Genomic DNA, 23,384 nt, shown 5'->3' with positions numbered 1-23,384 from the left:
CAGAGAGAGAGAGAGAGAGAGGGAGGGAGGGAGAGAATGGGCACACCAGGTCCTTTAGCCACTGCAAACAAACTCCACATGCATGCACTACCTTATGCATCTGGCTTACGTGGCTGCTGGGGAATTGAACCTGGGTCCTTTGGCTTTGCAGGCAAGCACCTTAACCTAAGCCATCTCTGCAGCTCTTGGCTTCTTTTTTTAAAATTAAAATTAACATTTAAAAATATTTATTTATTTGAGAGAAGAAAAGAGAGAAAAAGAGGTAGATAGAGAAAATGGGCATGCCAGGGCCTCTATCTACTGCAAACAAACTCAAGATGCATGCATCACCTTGTGCATCTGGCTCACATGGGTACTGGAGAATTGAACCTGGGTCCTTAGGCTTCTCAGACAAGTGCCTTAATCACTAAGCTATCTCTATATCCCACATTTTTTTTTAGCCAGGGTCTCATGTAGCCCAGGTTGGCCTAGAACACACTATGTAGCTGAGGATGACCTGTGCCCAGCTGGGGTGGGGGTAGACTGGACAGTGGGCGCATCCTTCTGGTGGGAGACTTCTGTCATTGAAATTGTTTAGACTTGCTGTCCCAAACAGGAATGAAAAGCATATCAGTTCTGCTTATAGCCTGCATGGTCAGAAAAACACCTTTATTGACCCTGACGTATAATGATCCAAAGGACATCAGTCCCCTCAACACACTGTTCTAAGAGACTTCCTATGGGGAAGGAGGATGGAGAGTTTGAAGCCAGCCTGGGCTTCAGAGCAAGATCCTGTCTCAAGGTGGGAAATGACCTTCCATAAGCTCAGGAAAACTTTCAAGGGAAGAAAGGGTGCGGTACGGAGCCAGGCTTCTGCATATATGCATGTGTGTGTGTTGATGTGCACATATGCACACAGAGCCCTGATGTATGGACCAGCATTTTGGATATGTCTCTGCTCAGTGGACAGCTCAGAGCAGGCCAGACAGAGGGCCATCCTGGGGCTGCTGCTGCCTGATCCTGCCTGTCCTGAGGCCACTCTGCTGTGTTACCTGGGTGAGGTGGAGCCTTGGAAAGCCTACTCTGCTTGTGGCAGAGTTCGTGGCTCTGGCTGTGGGAGCCTGTTATGTTTATTACATCCAGTGCTGTGTGTTCACACCAGGCAGGACAGGGGAAGTGCCCCAGCTCAAGGCCTCTCTCCCTTGATGGTTTCAAAAGCTTTCCTATAAAGTGTCCATTGAGCTGACATGGTCTGGAGTGGGTCATGTTACTGCCCAGACAGGCTCAGCTCTGGGTACATCTTTCCTGGCTACTGTTGTTGGTCTTTGTGCCTCCTGGCCAGTGGCAGAAATTGTGCTGGATCGGTGGTTCCAGGCATATGCAGGATTTGCTGTTGTAGGTTGAAGTTATATTTTTACATCATGGTGTGCTGTGGAGCCTCTGCTTAGGACTGCGTGGAAGGTTCAGCCCTGGGACACCGAGACACAGAAGGAGAGCAAGCCCTGAGGACGCTCTGTGGACACTGGTATCAGGCCCCTCTCAGATGGCCCGATGACAGGGCAGCTCTCATGTCGAGCCCAGACCCCTGGGTGGGAGTCTTCTCTTTCTTGGCTGTTCTGTTGAATAATGCACATGAATGTTCCCACAGGTGCGTGGTGATGTGGGCACAAGAGTGTCCCTGTTTGTGTGTCATGATGTGTGCACACGCAGACACGAGAATGCCCCCACAGGTATGCACTCACCCTCTCACTTGTTCACTTGTTCCCTGGTAAGGAATCCGCTGCAGCTGGCATTGGTAATGCAGGTCCAAAGTTGTAGCTACTAAGGAAGTTGGGGCAGATGGATTGCAAGTTGGAGGCTAGGTTGGGTTACATAATGAGTTCAAGGCCAGCCTGGGCAACTAAGTGAGACCTTGCCTTGAAATAAAAAGTAAATTGAGGTATGGAGAGATGGCTTAGCGGTTTTTTGGCCTGCAAAGCCAAAGGACCTCACTTCAATTCTCCAGGACCCACATAAGCCAGATGCACAAGGTAGCACATGAATCTGGAGTTTATTTGCAGAGACTGGAGGCCCTGGCATGTCTATTCTCTCTCTCAAATAAATAAATAAAAATATTTTTAAAAAGTAAAATTAGGGGCTGGAGAGTTGGCTTAGTGGTTAAGGTGATTGCCTGATAAGCCTATGGGAAGACCCAGGTTCGATTCCCTAGTACCCATGTAAGTCAGATGCACAAGGAAGTGCATGTGTCTGGAATTCATTTGCAGTGACTAGAAGCCCTGGCACACCTGTTCTCTCTCTACTTCCCTCTCCCTGTCTCTCTCTTTCTTTCGTAAATAAATTTAAAAAATAAAATGAGGACAGGGGTTACAGCTCGGTGGTAAAGCCCTTGTCTAGCATGCACAAGGCCTTGGGTTCCACTCTCAGTACTGAAGAAAATGATCCAGTGTAGCCTTTCTGTACTTTGGGACTTAGGCTGACCTTTCCAATGCTGCCTGGGTCCTACTCTGGGGAAGGAGCAGACCATGGCTATTACTGTGTCCTCACCTCCTGAGTCCCAGTGTCTCTCTTGTGGGAACCCCTCATATAAAAGACCCTGAGTCTCTGTGACGAATCCACAAGAAGCACAAGGGGTGTTTACTGCAGAGCCTCTGTGACTGTGTTACCCTGACTCTATTGTTAAGGCCTCTGGTGTGTGGGTGTGGGGGAGGGAGGGTTTGCTCAGCATGCCTGACCTGCCATGTCCCCGTCCATGCCTTCTGGCAAGCCTGTCTTTAGAGTCCCAGGGTAAAGATGGAGTCGTGATGCCGGATGGTCCTCAGAGGTCAATGCCCAGCATGGGCCAGCGTGTCACTGTGTCACTGCGGTGGTGTGTGCTGTAGCGTTGTTTTTGGCAAGATGGAAGGAAAGGTGGCACCCACCACCACAGGGCAGCCCAGAGATTTCCTCCCCTTCATTCTTTACCTGACAGATGGAAGATGACACTGTCCCTACCCCCAGTGACAGAAGAGTCTGACCTGTGGAAAAGCACAGGACTGGCTGGGTGTGGCGGCTTGTGCCTGTGATCTCGGCACTTGGGCAGGCTGAGGAAGGAGGATCAGAGCTTGACCAGTTTGGGCTACGTAGTGACTTCAAGATCATGTCTTGGAATTAAAAACACATGAATGGGGCTGGGGGGATGGCTTAGCAGTTAAGACCCTTGCCTGCAAAGCCAAAGGACCCAGGTTCAATTCCCCAGGACCCACGTAAGCCAGATGCACAAGCTGGTGCATGCATCTGGAGTTTGTTTGCAGCGGCTGGAGACTCTGGCGTGCCCATTCTCTCTCTCAAATGAATAAAATAAATGCATAAAAATATTAAAAACACATGAATGAGCTGGGCATGTGGTGTACGCCTTTAATCCCAGCACTTGGGAGTCAGAGATAGGAGGATCACTGTGAGTTTGAGGCCACCCTTAGACTACATAGTGAATTCCAGGTCAGCCTGAGCTAGTCAGACTCTACCTTGAAAAACAAACAAAACCCCACAAACCATGAATGAATTAATAGACTTCCAGTTAGTATGCACCTATGTGCATGTGTGTGAGCATGCTTATGTGTTTATGCGTGTGTTGCCTTCCCAGGTTCAGGTTAGTGATTACTGTAACCCCAACTTATGGGACTTGTGTTCATGTTCTCACGGTAGAAATCTCCTGTGGGCTCTTGGGAGCTGTTGTCCAGACCTGCTGCAAGCATTTAGCAGTGCCAGGCCCGTGTCTTAGAGGATGCCTGAGGCTCCAGCACCTTGCAGGCCTGGCTCCCGCCTGCTCACTGGGTTCCCCCACAAGCCAAAGGATGAGGGAGGCTACTGGGAGCTACACAAGCTCACCCGGGATCGTGCAGATCTCTTGGGGTGGGGAGGTTGCTTTGTACCCATGGGAATGGTCTTAGACATGTTTGGGTTCTGTTTTCCATAAACACGGCTTTTTTGTGCTGCCAGTTTCCTCTCATTTCCAGCCTATCAAAATATAGGCTGTGGTTGTGGGAGGGGCACAGTGGAGGTGGGGTGTGCTGGGCTGGAAGGCAGTTCTTGGTAGATTCCCAGGTCCCAAGCCATGAGGATAGGCCTGCATCCTGTCAGTGAGATAAAGACAGCCATCACTTACGTGCACTGTAGGGAGGGTAACGGCAAGGCCGTGTGGTTTCTGTCAAACTTTGGGAAGGACGAGGGACAGGGTTGTTTGTGTGCACAGGAGGAATGAGTATGAGGTTAGCATGAAGGCTTGGGAGGTATGTGTGTATGTGCCGTACATGTGTGTGTGTGTGGTACTGAACATTGAAACCAGGGTCTTGTACCTGCTAGGCAAGCGCTGTTAGGTCTAAACCATGCCCCAGCCCCTCACTGGGGGATTTTACCATGATGTCACTGAGCCATGCCCCTCTCCCCAACACCTCACTGTGGGATTCTAGGCATGGGTCTACCACTGGGCCACACCCCAGGCCATGCTATATTTTAGAGACAGGGTCTCATTAAGTCACCCAGACTGGTATTGATCTCACTGTTTGTTGCCCAGGCTGGTGTTAAACTCACTATCTCAACTTTGCGAGTCACTCAGATGACAGGCTCGCACCAGCATGCCTAATTTTGAGGAGGTCTTTCTGTCCCTCTTCCTCATGGAGAGCGCAGTCAGACTCCATTCTCCACCTCAGCTGCCTCGGCATTTTCCAGCTGGAGAGCACCTTCATGTGGGAGGCGTCCTGATGCAGTGTGTGGTGCGGCTTCCTGATCCCCTGCCCCTCTCCCTGAGATGTAGCAGTCACAGGTTCCTCCAGATACTGTCACATGGCCCCTGCCTGGTGAGGGGCAGACCTTCCCTTTACTGGACCTGTTGCTTTGGACCTTGAGGCCTGTGCTCGGGTCAGACGAGTGGCACTAGCCTGCTCCGTCGGTGGCCAGTGGCTCCATGCACCTCTCCCAGGCTGCTTGGAAACTTCAGCAGCGCAGTGTCTTGAGGAGGGGGATATGTGGAGCTGCTGCTTGTTCCAGGGGTGTCTTCCTGCGCAGCTTCAGTGTTGCTTTCTTCTTGGGGTGGGGCACCTTCTGTACATTGGGTGCCTTCTTCACAGAAGGCGAGTGCGGCCTGGGGAGAGGCTCAGTGGGTAAAGAGCTTGCCATGCGCGCATGAGGACCGAGCTTGGACGTCCAACACACATGTGAGACGCAGGCATGGCGACGTGTGCCTGTGGTGCTGGAGTGACGGAGACAGGCGGATCCCTAAGGTCTCACTGGCTGGTCTAGCTGAAGTGGTGAGCTCAAGGTACAGTGAGAGACACTGTCGCAAAAAAGTAAGGATAGCCAATGTGGGGGTGATATTTTCATTCCAGCACTTGGGAGGTAGGACTAGGAGGATCGTTGTGAGTTTGCGGCCAGTCTGGGGATACAGAGTGAGTCTCGGTCATCCTGGGCTAGATTGAGGCTCTGACTCGAAAAACAAAACAAAACAAAACAAAAACATAAAGAGAGTGAGTAAGACTTCTATGTTGACCTCTGGACTTCACATGCCTGTATAGTTGCACTCACACATGCACCCACATACACCACACATGTACCAAACTGTGTATTTGCACACACATCCACTTATACCACCATGTACCAAACTGTATTCCAGCACACACATGTACCCACATATACCACACACATACCAATTTTATACCTGCACATGCACACACCCACATATACCACACATGTACCAAACTGTATACTGGCACATACACACGGTCACATACACCACACATGGACCAAACTGAATACTGGCACATGCACACACCCACATACTCCACACATGTACCATCCTGTATACTTGCACACACGCACATAAACCACACATGCAGTGCACATGCAAGAATGAAAGACTACTATGGAAGGCTTTTGAGGACACTGCAATTTGAAGTTAACTTTGCAGGCTAACAGAGGCCATAGACGCTATATGGCAGTCCTAGGACCTGTGACTAGAAAGCACAGTCAGACGTCTGTGGTGGCAGCTGGCATTCATCATGTGTAGGAGGAGCAGAAGCTTCCATGTGTGCCCAAGATTCCAGAATTCCAGATTGGGATTCATTCTCTGCTTGGAGAGCTGGGAGCTGTTAAGACATGGGCTACTCAAGAGTGTCTCACAAAAACGTGCCCTTTGGAATTGGAGGTGGCAGGTGGTGACCGACCTGTGTCGTTGCTGAGTGCTGGCTCTGTGTTTGTGTTCTCACACACGCTTTGCCATCTGTGGACAGGCTGCACTTCTCTCACCCCAGGACTGCAGCAGCATGTCCACAGGAAGCCACTGCTCTCTCCACATGCCAGCTGCGTCCTGCGGACAGTTTCTCTCTCTCTCTCTTGTGCTTGTGTGTATGTACTGTGTGTGGTGTGTAGTTAGTGTGTGTGTGTGGTGTGTGTGTGGTGTGCATGTAATGTGTGTGGTGTGTAGTTTGTGTGGCGTGTGTGTAATGTGTGGCGTGTATGTAATGTGTGTGGCGTGTATGTAATGTGTGTGGCGTGTATGTATGTGTGTGGCGTGTATGTAATGTGTGGTGTGCATGTGTGTGTGTGCCGTGTATGTAATGTGTGGTGTGTGCATGTATGTATGTGGTGTGTATGTAATGTGTGGTGTGTGCATGTATGTGTGTGGTGTGCATTTAATGTGTAGTGTGTGCATGTATGTGTATGGTATGTGTGTGTGTGTGGCATGTATGTAATGTGTGTGGTATGTGTGTAATGTGTGGCGTGCATGTATGTGTGTGGTGTGTATGTAATGTGTGTGCTGTGTATGTATGTGTGTGGCATGTATGTGTGTGTGGCATGTATGTAATGTGTGTGGCGTGTATGTATATGTGTGATGTGTGGTGTGTGTGTAATGTGTTTGGTGTGCATGTATGTGTGGTGTGTGCTCATGTAAGTGCTCTTTCAGTACGCCATGCGGTTGCCTGCAGCTGGGGACACTTGCCTGTGGTGGGTGGAGCTGAGCAGCAGGTGTCCCACGCCATTGCTCTTCCTCCTGTTGTTATTTGAGCCGGGGTCTCTTACTGATACTGGAGCTTGCTGCTTTTCTGTGAGCCCAGATGATTCCCTGTCTCTGCTCCTCGTTGCTGGACTGGAGTTACAGGGCATGTGGCCACACCCAGCTGCTTACATGATGTTACAGATGGGACGTGGAGATGGGAACCCAGGCCCCCTCAGGCCCTCATGCTTGCACAGGGAGCACACTTAACCACTGAGCCATCTCTCCAGCAGCCCTCTCCCCCATGGTCATTTTCGTTTGGGATATTTTTTTTTCTGCTGTGAATCTGGTTTCTTTCTTCTTGTGTGTGTATGGTAATGTGTATATGTGGGTTTCATGTATGTGTGTGGGCACACATGGGTGTGGGTTCTCATGCTTGTGTGTGCATGTGGAAGTCAGAAGCCAGCCTCGTGTCGTTGCTCAAGATCTGCCGTCTCCCCAGCACTGGGATTACGGTGTGCGTCAACAGGCGCGGCGTCTTAGTTACTCGTGCTCCAGCTAGGTCCTCATGCTTGCAAGGCATGACTGCTGATGGAGCCACACACCAGCTTGTTCTTTTTTTTTTTTTTTTTTTTTTAAAGACAGGGTCTCATACAGTTCAAGCTAACCTTGCTAAGTATTCAAGGATTACCTTGAGCTGCTGATCCTCCTAATTCCATCTCTGGAGTGCTGGGGTGACAGGCATGTGCCACCTGCTCCCTAAATCTGACTTTTGAGTACTCGCGCCTCTGAGTGAAGGAGGGAACTGGGTTGTTCACTTTCTTTTCATCTTGGAGTTGCTGTCTCTCACTGAGTGTTCCTTTGCAGTGAGTGCTCCACAGTAGAAACATTGTGAAAAACATTTATTTTATGTGGTTTGGGCTAAACCAAACAAACTGAACCGTTTTTTGTTGTTGTTGTTGTTGTTTTGTTTTTTTCCAGCCTAAAACTTGTGAATCCCCAGGAACGGGGTTTTAGTAGTCTCTTGGACATAGGTTTGTGAGATGATCTCCCTTACAATACTCTCAATTTTATTTACTATTGTTTGGGTTTGACACAAGTGACTTCATTTTGATTTTGACAGTTTCACCCAGAGAAGAATTTTAGCCTGTGAGGAGGGAAAAGTGTGCTTGTGGAGTGGGAGTGGGCTGCATTGGGGGGAGGGGTTCTAAGCCCTTCCTATGTGTTTGAACACAGGCTTGGAAGTGGGAGATGCCAGCTGAGAGCATAGGTATGTTGTGTGGGAAGAATACCAGAGATTCCTCACCCTCAATTTCTGTCATACCAAGTTCAAAATTTTCCTGTTTCCTTAGCACTTGGCCCAAGTTGTGATACTCACACTCAAAACGTGCATGTGTCATGAATAAACTAGTGACTCTATAAATAAAATGACTCTTAACACTTGCTTTATTTCCCTCTTACTGACTTCATGACAGTGATTTAACAATTGTAGAAGTGAATTTTAAAAAATTTACTACTGAGCATTTGTCTTGATAGTGTAACAAAATGGCTGGCTTCTCTGTGGTGCTGGGGACCAAACCCAGTACATAGAGGTAAGGGCTTTACCAGCTGCACCCAGCTCAGCGGCCTGTCCTGATAACTTCATGCTGTGTGGATTTCAGTAAAGGGAATTAGCCTCTGCAGAGCTGTCTCAGAACGGTGATGTGAGAGCAATGTTGTGAGATTGGGTAGGTAGAAGTGGAGGCTCCTTGGTCCTGTCACCAGTGTGCAGTATTTCCAAGGAGCACTAACAGTAGCTCTGTTCCTCCTCCATGCAGTCATGGGATTTTCTGCTTGGTCTCAGTGGTGACCTACACTGGTGGTTGGAAGATTCTTAGGGTTGTGTTTAAATCACATCATGTTGAGTAATGGCTTGTGGTTTCAGATAATATACTAACATGAAAATGCTTACCATGTATATTTTGTTTTGAGAATTAAAGTGGGCCTGTGGAGGTGGCTTGGTTGGCAAAGTGCTTGCTATGCAAGTGTGAGGACCTGAGTTCCCCAACATTGAGCATGGTGGAGCATGCCTGCAATCCCAGCGCTGGGGGTGCAGAACAGGAGACTCCCTGGGGCTAGCTGGCTAGTCGAGACAAATTGGTGAGCGTTAGGCTTAGTGCAAGGTCCTGTCTCAAGAAAACACAGTGGATCTCTGGCCTCCACATGCACACCCATGTGCACATGCACCTTGCACACACACGTGGCCTGTGCACATACAAACACATATACACGTGCATACTCCACATAGATGTCCACGCAGAAAGGGGTTAAAGTGGCAGGAGTGTTCCCAGAGGGTTGTAGGTATGTACAGAGAAAAAGCAGGAGAGGAAACCCGAGTGGCGTTCTTGCTCAGGCTCAACACCTTGTGGAGATGCTGGGGCCGATGCAGCCTGACGAGTAGTGGGAAGAGGGCCGGCCTCCCCCAGGCAGAGCGGCTTTTACAGCCCTGCTGGTTGGAGTTAGCGTGTCAGGGGAAGGAGCAGACCAGGAACAAAATACAGAGGAAAGCAGACCTAACACGCCATGGGAATGAGCTGTGATAAAGAGAGCATTGCAGATGGGGAAAGGATTTGCAAATGATGCTGCAAGAGTTGGCTTCAGTTATATGGAGAAGATTGAATCATTAATGCAAATACATTATGTTGGGCTGGGGTGATGGCTCAGCAGTTAAGGGCACTTGCTTGCAAAGCCTTCCAGTCCAGGTTCCATTCCCCAGCACCCATGTAAACCCAGGTGTACATGTGGTACGTGCATCTGGAGTTTGTTTGCAGTGACAAGAAGCCCTGGCGCACCCACCCCACCCGCCCCCCATACACACACTTACTTTCTCTCCCTCTCTCCTCATAAATAAGTAAAAATATTTTTTTAAAAAACCACTGAAAAATATAATTACAAGTTGTTTTAGAAGCCGGGCGTGATGGCACATGCCTTTAATCCCAGCACTTGGGAGGCAGAGGTAGGAGGATTGCCGAGAGTTCGAGGCCACCCTGAGACTATAGAGTGAATTCCAGGTCAGCCTAAGCTAGAGTGAGACCCTACCTCGGAAAAAAAAAAAAGTTGTTTTAGAGCTGGGGTGAGCTCAGTGGTAGAGCACTTGCCGAGAGCATGCATGGCCCTAGGTTCAATCTCCAGCACTTCCAAGAATTGTTTATGTGTGATGGAAGAAAAACCATGTAATTTAGCATGGGTCTGGTGAGGTGAACTTTAAGCCAGTCTCAAAGATAGTCAACTACAGACTAGCCAGGTGAGGAGCAGTGGGCCATCAGCAAAGCAGGAAGAGAATGTTCTGGACAAAGGAGCAGTATTGCTCTGAGACCCAGCCATGGGGTAGAAATAAACAAACACATCCACACCAAAAGAAGCCATAGTCACTGGCATCTGAGGGAGGGTGTATTAGTCAGGGTTTTCTTGAGGAACAGAACCCATAGAATGAACTGTATTAAAAGGGGATTTATTGGATTAGTTTACGGCAATCCAACAATAGCACATTACGGACCTGAGAGCCAAGGAACCCGGTAGCTGCTCAGTCCACAAGGCTGGATGCCTCGGCAGTCTCAGTCCGGCATCGAAGGCCTGGAGGTGTTTAGAGTCCAGGTAATGGAGGAGGAGCCAGCGAGTTAGGTGGTCACAGACCTAAAGACTGAAAAGTGTGCTGCCATGGAGGTTTCTATAAGTCAAGAAAGATGAGACCTTTGGGTTTATGGGATTGGACAACATGGAGGTCACCAAAGACTTTTTGATAACCCTTTTTCTGGAATGTTGACCATGGAAGCCAGTGAAATAGGTTGAAATATAGGATTTGCATTTCTGGCAAGATGCTGGCTTATTCTTGAAAACCTCTATAAAGAATCTGGAAGTGCTGGGTGGATATTATGAATGCATAGAGGAGTACCCACCTCTCAAATGAAGGACATTTCTGGGGTGAAGAAAAGAGGTACCTTAAGCCACAGGGTCTTAATGGATTGTGAAACTGTAACTGTCTTGAAGGCACTTGCCAGTTTTGACAAGTTGAACAGCTTCCCAAGAAGATACCGAAGGTTGAGAAGCCACCAAAGCGTTGTCACCTGCGCTGGTTGAGAAGGCTCCCTAAGTGGGGGGAGTGGGGAGAAGGTGGTCAGCCGCTGCAGCCATGGAGTCCAACTGGACCTGTTCCTGGATCGTGAAGCCTCTCATCAGCAGCAGCAGGCTGCACAGAAGAGCAGGCAGCCCCTCCTGAGCTCTGCTGTGGAGCCCCTGATCAGAAACCATTGCTTCCAATACCAGCGATGCGGAAAGCTCACACTGCACTGAAAACACTAAAAGATACCATTGGATTAACAAAGAAAAACCCAAAACTTCGTATGTGTGCACTTATTGCAGTAAAATATTCAGGGACAGCTGTCACCTGAGGCAACAGTCCTGCCGTCCAGGGGTCAAGTTGGTGTCTCGGGCAAAGACAGCCATCACCACGGTGGTGCCCTTATCTCCACCATCGCTGGAACAGCCCGCAAACTTCGTTGTCGCAACCACTGCAGGCATTTACCAACAGTCACTACGTCTTCGTCGGGCACCAACCCCAGTAGCAGTGCCAGCACCACAGCTGTGCCTGTAGCTCAGACTGTCAAGAAACCCAGTAAGCCCATCGTGGAGGTTTGATTCAGATGTTCCCCTAAACTTAGGTGTTCAGAATGCTAGATTCCCAGCTGATGGAGATTTGGGAATTAGCGCCTCCTGGAGGTGGTGTATTGTTGGGGGTGGGCTTATGGGTGTTATAGCCAGTTTGCCCATGCCAGTGTTTGGCACACTCTCCTGTTGCTGTTGTCCAGGAGGTAATGTCACCCTCTGATCATGCCATTGTTTTCCCCTGCCATCATGGAGCTTCCCCTTGAGCCTATAAACCAAAATAAACTTTTCCCCCCCACAAGCTGCTCTTGGTCGAGTGATTTCTGACAGCATTGCAAACCTGACTGCAACACCCATCAAGAAGAACCACGCTTATAAGATGTGTGGGAAGGCCCTCGGAGATGTGTACACCTCAGTCGGCACAAGCTCTCCTATTCGGACAAAAAGCACTTTGAGTGGCCTATTTGTAATCAGCGCTTCAAGAGGAAGGACCAGATACGACTTACCATGTGAGGTCTCACGAAGGTGGCATCACCAAGCCCTATACCTGCAGTGTTTGTGGGCAAAGCTTCTTGAGGCCTGACCACTTCAGCTGTCAGTAAAACCCATTTGTTCAACAGAAAGACTGACTCTACAAATGCCAGACATGCACTGCTCCCTTTGCCACCAAAGACAGACTACAGACACACATGGTGTGCCAAGAAGGCAAGGTTTCGTGTAAGATCTGTGGAAAGCTCCTGCGTGCAGCAGACATCACCAGCCACTTAAAGACACATGGGGAAAGCCCGAGTATGAGCTGTGACACGTGTCAACAGGGCATCAGCACAACACACAAGTGAAGACAGCAGTCAGAAGCAGCAGCAACCACCACCTGTGGCAGGCTGTCCAGGGAAGCAGGTGGAGTAGTCACAAGTGCAGTTGGCATCACCAGCCCAGTGAATGTAGGACATCCTGTAACTATAACCAGTCCATTATCCATGACCTCTCCTTTAACACTCACTTCAGTCACCTCCCAACCTGTGGAACTGCCCCAATGAGTATAGCACACCTTGTCACCATCACATCTTCATGAACCTGCCCACACCTATGACACTAGCTGCTGCTCTCAATATGGCAGTGAGGCCTGTAGGAAGCATGCCACTGCCTTGGTAAACAGTATTACAAAATCAAAGTTTGGGCTCAAGTAAATATTTACCAGCAATTTGCTTTTAGTTGATTAAAGCAAAACACAAACCATGAAATTGGAAGGTTTTTATTACACTAGTTAGTAAGAGTGTAGTAGCATTCTGCTCCAATTTGGCTGGGTTTGTTCAAAGTAGGGTGTATATGTAACTTATCACTGGACCATTTTAGTCTAATCAGAAATTCCTTTTAGGTGACAGCATTGCTTAAAGAGCATAGTAGTTGGCAAGATGAAATGCCAGAATTAAAAACAGTCATAAAAAGGCAAAACCCATTTCAAAATGCAAGGGGAAAGCCAGCTTTATTGTTTCTAATCCCAAGAAATCATTTTATTCTAAACACTAACTGAACTCACCTCTGTACAAAGTATACAGGTAGCTTATTTTAACCTGAAATTCTAAATTCACAGATTGAGAGTTAGTGTAGAAGTGTCTGAGTTTTTTTTTTATGACTGAATAGATGCATTGTCATAATAAAATGCATTTCAGAGAATATGCATTTTACCTTTGGGAATATGTTAATTTTGGGCAGCATTCCCTATGGGAAAGGTGATAGCAGCTCTGATATACAGAGCATATGATAATTTATCATTCTAACTTCAATATATAGTAGGGATTGTGACCTGATATTTGCAGATGTAAATATTGCTCAGCTTATTAGTATTGATAGAATATAGTATTTTACTTGACTTTTAGAAGTTTTTTTTTTTAAATACAATTTGCGTTTTGATACTGTGTCAGTACAAACATCAAAATACTGAGGCAGACTTCCTACATCAGGGACAGATATGTGTGTGTGTGATTATACAAAACAGTTCTAGGGGGTTGAACTACATAGTGAAAAAATAAATAGTACTTAGTGTAAAATAAGTGATCTTTTGTACTTTAGGCCATTAAATTGTAGAACTTTTTTTTTTTTTTTGGCATTCACCATGTAGTCTCAGGCTGGCCTTGAACTCATGACAATCTTCTTACCTCTGCCCTGAGTACTGGGATTAAAGGTGTGTGCCATCACATCCAGCAAATTGTACAACAAACAAAATGGACAGTTGGAAGTAAAAGTGTCTACTACTCAAGAGAGAGTTGAAATCTTCAAAGTATGCTGTGTTGTAAAGATGGAATAGGAGGACTTATCTGCCTGGTAAAAGAATATGACAAAGTTATCTTGATCTGGGCTCTGGATGAATTGAAAATCACACATGTATTTGGTGTTCAGAGTTGCACCACCAGGGTCTGGATTATACCTGGATAAGACATCAAGTTACAGTATAGTCAACTTTATGTACAAGGGCATCTGGCAGAAACAATGGCAATCTTTGGTAGATGCATCCTTCACACAGGCATTCCATGCCTCTTTAGAAATGAGTGCACAATTCCGGATTACAAGACAGGAGAGAGAATGCCACCCTCAAAAGATAAACTATAGAGCTAGATCCTCAAGAGTATTACTGGTTGTAGAACACCAAGATGTTTTTGTTCCTGTTTTGTTTTTTTTCAAGGCAGGGTCTCACTCTGGCCAGGAGCTCACACTGTAGCCCCAGGCTGGCCTCAAACTTCAGTGATCAGTTATCAGTCTCCCGATATGAGCATGCAACAACCAGGCCTGGCTTTCAAGATGTTTAAAGAAATGTTAGCAAGAAAACAAGAAAGGTCCCAATATTATACTCTCCTCAAGTAGAAGCTGACTTGAAAAGAAAATACTGCTTCTAGTAACAAAAGTTTTAAAAAGGTCACTTCAGCTCGTGGTATAAGGTGCAAGGCTCAGTCAGTCCCCAGCACAACAAAGAGAAACCATTTCAGGCTGCATGAGCAGCAGACTAAACACAGCTGGAGAGAGAGAGAACGAGCTGGGAGGGCCCGGCATGGACACAGAATGAGAAGTTCCTAACGCGTCTCAATAAAGGGAGTCAAGAGCGTGCCAGGCAGAAGACAGTCAAGGTCAAGCGTGGGGGCATCTGGGGGTCATGAAATGAAAAGGATCCTCTTCGGATTCAGGAACCCGGGGAGCCCCGTGAGGATGCGCAGGGTGGCGTGGAACGCGGGCTTAGGATGAGACCTGCGGAAGAGCACAGTTGGGCCCGTGCAGGATTCTCAGCGCCAGCAGCAGCAGCAGCGACAGATGACAAGTGTCGCCAGAGAACCACGCAGAGCGTCTTTGGTAACCCGCTGGACAGAAGACAGTGGATCTATGCCCCAGATTCCGCCTGGCCAGGCCTAACTACCGCGTCGCCTTCCGGGAGCGAGTCCTCCGAGCGCGCTGGTGCGAGGGCCGGGAGCTCACCCGCTCCCGCCTGCTCTCGCGAGAACACCGGTGCAGCGGCGGTGGCCGGTGCGCAGGCGCGCGCGTGCGCGCAGCCCGTCTGGAACTGGACCGCTGGGGAGCTGGGCGCCATGTTGGCACCGACAGGAAAGAAGGCAAGTGCTTGAGGCGGCGGGCTGGGAGCGGAGCGGGCCAGCCTGCCGGTGAGGAGCTCGGCCCTCCCGCCTACGGATCATGAGCCGGGCGGCGGCCGCCGAGCTTGCGGTGGTGGGGCCGGTGCCCGGGCGGCGGCGCAGGAGCTAAGATGATGCCCTTCGCAGTGACCACCCCAGCCGCTCCCCCGCAGCCCCCCGCGCAGAAGCACTACGGCATCTCCTCCCCCATCAGCCTGGCCGCCCCCAGGGACACGGACCGCGAACTCACCCAGAAGCTGATTGAGACCCTGAGGCCCTTCGGGGTGTTTGAAGAGGAAGAGGAACTGCAGCGCAGGATTCTAATTTTGCAGAAACTAAATAATCTGGTGAAGGAATGGATCCGAGAAATAAGTGAAAGCAGGAATCTTCCACAAGCTGTAATAGAAAATGTTGGCGGGAAAATCTTTACCTTCGGCTCTTACCGACTGGGAGTACACACAAAAGGTGCTGATATCGATGCGTTGTGCGTTGCACCGAGACATGTGGATCGAAATGACTTTTTCACCTCATTCTATGATAAGTTGAAACTACAAGAAGAAGTAAAAGATTTAAGGGCTGTTGAGGAGGCATTTGTACCAGTTATCAAACTGTGCTTTGATGGGATAGAGATTGATATTTTATTTGCAAGATTAGCATTGCAGACAATCCCAGAAGATCTGGATTTAAGAGATGATAGTCTGCTGAAAAATTTAGATATTAGATGTATAAGAAGCCTTAACGGTTGCCGGGTAACTGATGAAATTTTACACCTAGTACCAGATATTGACAGCTTCAGGTTAACACTGAGAGCCATCAAATTGTGGGCCAAATGTCACAATATCTATTCCAATATATTGGGTTTCCTTGGAGGTGTTTCCTGGGCTATGCTAGTTGCAAGAACGTGCCAGCTGTATCCAAATGCAATAGCATCAACTTTGGTACGTAAATTTTTCTTGGTGTTTTCTGAATGGGAGTGGCCAAATCCAGTGTTACTGAAAGAACCTGAAGAACAGAATCTTAATTTGCCCGTATGGGACCCGAGAGTGAATCCCAGTGACAGATACCATCTCATGCCTATAATTACACCCGCATACCCACAGCAGAACTCCACATATAATGTGTCTGTTTCAACCAGAATGGTTATGATTGAGGAGTTTAAGCAAGGGCTTGCCATCACACATGAAATTTTACTGAATAAGGCAGAATGGTCCAAACTTTTTGAAGCTCCAAGCTTTTTTCAAAAATACAAGCATTATATTGTACTTCTGGCAAGTGCACCAACAGAAAAACAACATTTAGAATGGGTGGGCTTGGTGGAATCCAAGATCCGAATCCTGGTTGGTAGCTTAGAGAAAAATGAGTTTATTACACTGGCACATGTGAATCCTCAATCATTTCCAGCACCTAAAGAGAATCTTGACAAGGAAGAATTTCGTACAATGTGGGTGATTGGGTTAGTGCTAAAAAAGCCAGAAGACTCCGAAATTCTCAATATTGATCTTACCTATGATATTCAGTCTTTCACAGATACAATTTATAGACAAGCAATAAATAGGAAGATGTTTGAGATGGATATGAAAATTGCTGCCATGCATTTAAAAAGAAAGGAACTTCACCAGCTACTTCCTCATCACGTTCTTCAGAAAAAGGAAACACATTTAATAGAAGGTGTAAGATTGACAGCTGTGAATGACAGCAGCCTTCACTTGTCTGTGGACAGTGAAACCAGCATGTCTGTGCCTTCACCAATGGGCACTATGAAGATTGGCCCACTCACTAACAACCTTCCTGGCAGAAACAGTCCTGCACTGGCTGTAATGGCAGCGTCTGTTACCAACCTACAGTTTCCTGAGGTTTCCTTGCAACATATGAATTCCACAGAAAGCTCAGGGATTGCATTAGGTGAAAACATTCCTCAGATTCCCTCACAACCTACCATTTCTCCACCACCAAAGCCTACCGTGACCAGAGTTGTTTCTTCAACACATCTGGTAAATCAGCCACCTAGACCTTCAGGAAATACAGCAACAAACATACCTAACCCTATACTAGGAGTCTAAAGGACATTCTTGCCCCATACAGACGAAAGGGCCACAAAAATGGACTGAAGGGGAGCCACTGGATAGACAAGTACAGCTCAGCTAGAAACTATTCAGAGCAGCTTCTCTGTGACTTCAGGAAACACCTGGGAACAGATAAACCCGGGATTCTTGTTTTTCCTGCACATCTATTCCTGCTGTCAAGCGTTCAGTGAGACATGGAATGGATACAACAACCTCAAGAGTCCATAAACATTATCTGCAAATTCACAGCCCTTTGTCTCAGATGCTAAAGAAAAAGAAAGGTATCAGACTAGACAGGACTCAGCAGACTCACACTCACTGCTCTCGTCCAGATGAGTGTGAAACCAGAAGTGTTGTCAATGCTTGGGGTGGTGAATGTGAGGCAGCAGTTGTACTAACTGTTTCAAAGGACTACTACCCGGAACAGTTCCCTCCAGCTGTATTTGTATCCATGACTCACACCAGGATTTGCAGTAGTATCAGAATTCTTTACATTAGTGATGCATTTTATGGTTTTTTCCTTTTTCTTTTTTCTTTTTTGTTAGGAACTAGAAGTAATTTTGGATTTTTTTAACTTGGTGAATTTTAGTGTCTTTTTATTTTCCTGAAGAGGTTTCTTTACTATTAATCTTAAAGTTAGATGCCATTGTGCAGTAGTATACTTAAGAGAAAGCACAACAGTACATGTACCTCAGTTCCCCTGAGATAGCTGCACCCTTTAAAAGGAAATGTCAACCCTTAGGGCATATACTTGACATCAAAACCATAATTAATACGTCTTTGCTTTTAGTGGGACATGATCAAGCAATGATACATTGGTTTTATCTTTTGGAGAGTGTATAATCAGCGATTAGATATTTTCTTTGAGCTAACTGAGCTCCATGTTCTCTTGTCCTCAATCATCTGTCCTGAAATGAAATGCCCTTTGCCTCCACCCTCTTCAGTGTTTGCACACAGTATGCTCGAGAATGGTGTGAAACTCACAGTTTTTGACTGCATGGCATAAAACAAATTCTGACTCCATGGCTAATATTTCAGTCAAACCTTAGTAAAACATTATGTATATGAAAATCGTTTCTGATCTTGGATAGCCATTTGATCTCTCTCTACCAAACATTATATACCACAAATTGTCTGTTTGATAAGGAAGCCAATTTCCAATTTTAAATGTGTAGGCAGAAAGGCATTTTATCTAAGAATTTTAAACCAGTTTTTATTTTTTAACCACTTGTCAAAATTTATTAGTATATTTTACCTACACAGTCATACAGAAATTGCTACAAAGCATACGGCATCTAGTCTATTATCTTCTACTCTTAATTATTCTGCTCTTTTACCACATACTAGGAATGCTTTAAGGAAGTGAAAAGAACTTTTTTAATAAGCAGCAGCATATATGCCCATGTGTTGGAGCCAACAGATGTCAATGAACAAAGCGTAGTCTTTCTTAAGCTGCCCACAGCCAACTGGATAGGTCTTCCAAGTAGCCTGGCTCTGTCTTCATCCCTCCAAACTGTGTTCCTTTTTACTGTGCCCATTTCCTTTCATGTTAAGCTACAATAATTTAAACATTTCCTGTCCTAGATTGATTGGAATGTAGTCTTCTTCCTTTTAAGCTATCCAGTTGAGACTTTCTGTATCTAGGATACAGTGTTTGTGTTTCTCACGTCTTTGCCCTGTGCAAGTCACCTAGCCCTGCTGCCGTATTAATAATCAGGTGAAAAGCACAGTTTCTGCATTTTGAATGCTATGGTGTTTGGTTGCAAAGTACCAGGCACATATTTTGTCCTGTCATTTTGTTTATGCATTGGGAAGATTTGTTTATTAAAATGCTCTGTGTGCTTGTGCCTGTTTCACCAAGCTGGAAACTTGGGACTTTTTAAGTCTAGTTTTTATTACCTGACTGTCAGACTATTTTTTCATGTGATGTACTAGTGTCTCCTGGCTGGAGTTTGCTCTGTTCTATCGTATCTGTACTCCTTGTATTTTCAAGTACTATTTTAAAAACAGATAATGTATTTCTCCATTAAAAACACAATAAAAATAAATGGCAAACAAAATGAAACTAAAATACTGGCCCATAATGTTTTGATATAGTAGTAAGAATTCTAGTTTTATGAAGCCTGAAATGTACTGTATGATGTTAGGGGAAACACAAAAAATTTAAAATTTCAAATCAGTAAAGATTTTAAAATGGAGTTACAGTGTCATATAAGGCTGGACAGATGGCTCAGTAGCTTAGGCCACGTCCTACACAAGCATGAGGACCTGAGGGTGTCCCAGACCACCCAAGTTCAAATCTCCAGAAAGCAAATAAACAGCTGGGTGTGGCTATGTGTGCCTGAAATCCCAGCCCCACAATGGGGGAACAGACCCACAAATCACCCAGACTTGCAAGCAGAAGCAGGCCCCTGAATCAGTAAGGGACTCTATCTCAAGCAAGAATGAGTGGAAGAGTGATGGATGGGACATCTGATGTTCTGCTCTAGCCACTATGGGTGAGTACCCCACCCTGTTTATGAGCGCCTGGGTGGCCACAAGGGCACATAGCTGTGCATACACCACATCACACCATACATACAGAAGCACAAAAAAGAAAAAAAAATTCTCAAGGTAAGATCTCACTCTAGCACAGGCTGACCTGACACTCTGTAGTTTAGGTTGGCCTTGAACTCAACTGGTAATCCTCCTACCTTAGCGTCTTGAGTGTTGGGATTAAAGGCACACCTAGCAAAAATAAACAGCGAAACAAACCTTCACACAGAAGATGAAGCCAGGCTTGGTGGTGCCATATCTGCAATCACTGCACTCAGGAGGCTGGGGGGGGGGGACTACTGGAGCCGAAGAATTGGAGTCCATCCTGTGATTAGTGAGACTGCATGGAAAAAGGAAGAAGAGGTATGAGACAAATGAAGAGAAAAAAATGGAGAAGGAAACCATATATATCCATTACCATATTAAATGGGCTGAGCTTCTAGTTAAAGGACAGAGGTGTTAAGTGTCTGTGAAAAGGTCAAGCCCAGCCCCATGCTGCTTTACTTCAGAGAAGCTCCTCTCACACGTAAGGAAAGGAAACGAAAGCAGAAACGATTCGCTCGTGGAAAGAAGCTGGTGCAGTGACAGCGACAGGAGGGCCACAGATGCTGATGGTGGAAGAGATGATGCATCAGTAAAATTGATAACTTCCTTACCCCGGATAAGTTAACTTCCACAGAAGATAAAAAAGCTGAGGTGAATAGATATTTTTAGGTGTGCTATCAATGACATAAATGTTGCACATAAGCCGGGCATGGGGGTGCTATTGGTCAGCCTGGACTAGGGCAAGTCTCTACTTCTGAGAAATAAAAACAAAAAGAGAAAATAGGGCTGGAAAAATAGCTTAGAAGTTAAGGCTCTTGCCTGTGAAGCCTAAGGACCCAGATTCAATTCCCCAGAACTCATGTAAGGCAGATGCACATGGTGGCACATGCATCTGGATTTCATTTACAGTGGCTAGAGACCCTGGTGTGCCCATTCTCTCCTCTCTCATAATAAATAAAAAGTTAAAAAATATTTTAAAAGAAAAAATACAAGGAGATGGTTAAGCAAATGAGAGTGCTTACTATTATTAGAACCTGAGTTCAGGAACTGGAGAGATGGCTTAGCAGTTAAGGCATTTGCCTGTGAAGCCTAAGGACCCATGTTCGACTCTCCAGGTCCCACGTAAACCAGATACAAAAGGTGATGCAAGCACGCAAAGTCACACGTGTACAAGACAGTGCACACATCTGGAGTTTGATTGCAGTGGCTGGAGGCCCTGGCACCCCAGTTCTCTCTCTCTCTCTCTCACTATCTCTCATAAAATAAATAATTTAAAAGTAAAAAATGAACCTGAGTTCAATCACCCGCACCCACATCAAAAGCCAGGCAACCACAGTTTGGTGACTGGTAGAGACTGGAGAACCTAGCATAGTGGTCCAGTTTTTTTCTGGAAAGGGTTCAGCTACTAAATATTTTCAGCTTTGTGAGGCCATATAGTTTCTGTCAGAACCACTTACCTCTGCCCTGTGGAGTGAAAGCAGATAATACGCCAGCAGATGGCCAGGGCTGGATTTGCCACCCACCCCCCTGCGGCAGTTGTTTGCCATCAATAATCTCATGGGCATTTATTACAGAGCCTTCTACACAACAGTTAGAAAATGGGCATGTATAAAAGCCTCATATTAGGTCAAAAGGAAGTCTAGACAGATTTCTTACTCTCTTAAAAAATTTTATTGACAACTTCCATAATTATAGACAATAACTCATGGTAATTCCTTCCCTCCCCCGACTTTCCTCTTTGCAACTCCACTCTCCATCATACCCCTTCCTCCTCTCAGTCTCTCTCTTTAAAAAAAATATTTATTTATTTGAGAGAGAGAGGGAGAGGGAGAGAATGGGTGAATTAGGGCCTCCAGCCACTGCAAACGAACTCCAGATGCATGCGCCTCCTTGTGCATCTGGCTTACAGGGGTCCTGGGGAATTGAACCGAGGACCTTTGGCTTTGAAGGCAAACACCATAACTGTTAAGCCATCTCTCCAGCCCCAGTCTCTCTTTTATTTTGATGTCATCATCTTTTCCTCCTATTATGATGGTCTTGTGTAGGTAGTGTCAGGCACTGTGAGGTCATGGATATGCAGGCCATTTTGTGTGTGGAGGAGCATGTTGTAAGGAGTCCTACCCTTCCTTTGACTCTTACATTCTTTTTGCCATCTCTTCTGCAATGGACCCTGAGCTTTGGAAGGTATGATACAGATGTTTCAGTGCTAAGCGGTCCTTTGTCATTTCTTCTTAACACCATGATGCCTTTTGGATCATCCCAAGGTCACTGCAATCTGAAAAGAGAAGCTTCTCTAACCAAAAATGAGAGGCATTAATATATGGGTATGAACATTACGACAGATGCTTACTGGGCCATTTGGTGGTCACAGTATATACTTTTAGCCAAACACCGACAGATGTTACACCCCTAGGGCTCATGATTCCCCCTGTTGTAGGTTTTCAGTATTAGGGATGTATTCCCTCCCATGGAGCAGGCCTCCATTCCAATTAGAGAGCAGTTAGTTTGCCCCATAAGAGACATGCTGCTATTGCACCCATTGGCTCATTTGGCCTGGCTGGCCAAATTTAAGGCTTGCAGTGTCCACTGTTGAGTATCTCCACTGGTGAGTTCTCTATCATTGAACTGCATGCAGCATAGCTTTTTCCAGCTTTCTGTCAGCTGGTATACATGAAGGTCTATTCTCTTTTTTGTGTGTGTATATGTGTATGGTGTGTATATGTGCCTGTGTGCATGACTTATTCATATGAGTGCATGTGTGTGTGCATGTGTTGGCCAGAAGTGGACATCAGGTGTCTTCCTTAATCCATCTCCACCTTATTTTATTTATTTATTTTTATTTTTTGTTAGTTATATACACAGTGTGTATACACTCATGTTGGTACCATTGTTAGCCTCCTCCTTGTCCTCCCTGCTTGTCAGGGACACTCCTCCTTGGGAAATATGGGTTGTGAATTGTGGGGTTAGCCATCAGTTATGGGTAAGAGGCAATGAATTCTTAAAATTTTTATATGTTATTTATTTATTTGAGGGGAGGAGGGAGAGAGAAAGAGAATTGGAATGCCAGGGCCTCTAACCACTGCAAATGAACTTCAGACACATGTACTATTGTGTGCATCTGGCTTTATGTGGTTACTGGGGAATCCAACCTGGTTCTTTTGTCAGGGAAGTGCCTTAACTGCTAAGCCATCTCTCCAACCCTCCACCTTAATTGTCCTAAGATTATGAATTATGAGATTTATTGTAGGGGGAGTTAAGAGGGAAAAACAAAGCAGAAGGCCAAGTCAAAAGAAATTCAGCTGGGGGTTGGAGAGACAGTTTTAGCAGTTAAGACACTTGCCTGCAAAGCTAAAGGACCCAGGTTTGATTCCCCAGGACCCACATAAGCCAGATGCACAAGGTGGCACATGCATCTGGAGTTTGTCTGCAGCAGCTGAAGGCCTTGGCATACCCAGTCTCTCCCTCTCTCTCATAAATTAAAAAATATATATTTAAAAAAGGAAAAGAAATTCAGCCAGGTGTGGTGGTGCACACTTTTAATCC

General features: G+C 46.3%; 2 protein-coding genes and 1 pseudogene across 2 annotated transcripts in view; all 3 read left to right on the top strand.

Moving 5' to 3' along the window:
• The window catches only part of Radil (Rap associating with DIL domain), a 101,071-nt gene that overhangs the window by 9,427 nt on the left and 68,260 nt on the right, over positions 1-23,384 (top strand). The window lies entirely within an intron of this gene.
• Positions 11,112-15,263, top strand: LOC105944973 (annotated as a pseudogene).
• Papolb (poly(A) polymerase beta) lies at positions 15,330-17,258 on the top strand. The gene has a single exon (XM_004671310.3). It carries the CDS (start codon positions 15,330-15,332, stop codon positions 17,256-17,258), a length of 1,929 nt encoding a protein of 642 aa, XP_004671367.2.

Source organism: Jaculus jaculus, chromosome 2 (assembly GCF_020740685.1).
Source record: "Jaculus jaculus isolate mJacJac1 chromosome 2, mJacJac1.mat.Y.cur, whole genome shotgun sequence".
NCBI lineage: Eukaryota > Metazoa > Chordata > Mammalia > Rodentia > Dipodidae > Jaculus > Jaculus jaculus.
Note: the sequence above shows the minus strand (reverse complement) of the source record. Positions and strands in the feature narration are given on the sequence as shown.

Coding starts and splice junctions, on each gene's coding strand:
- Papolb (XM_004671310.3), top strand. CDS start 15,330: ATGATGCCCTTCGCAGTGACCACCCCAGCCGCTCCCCCGCAGCCCCCC.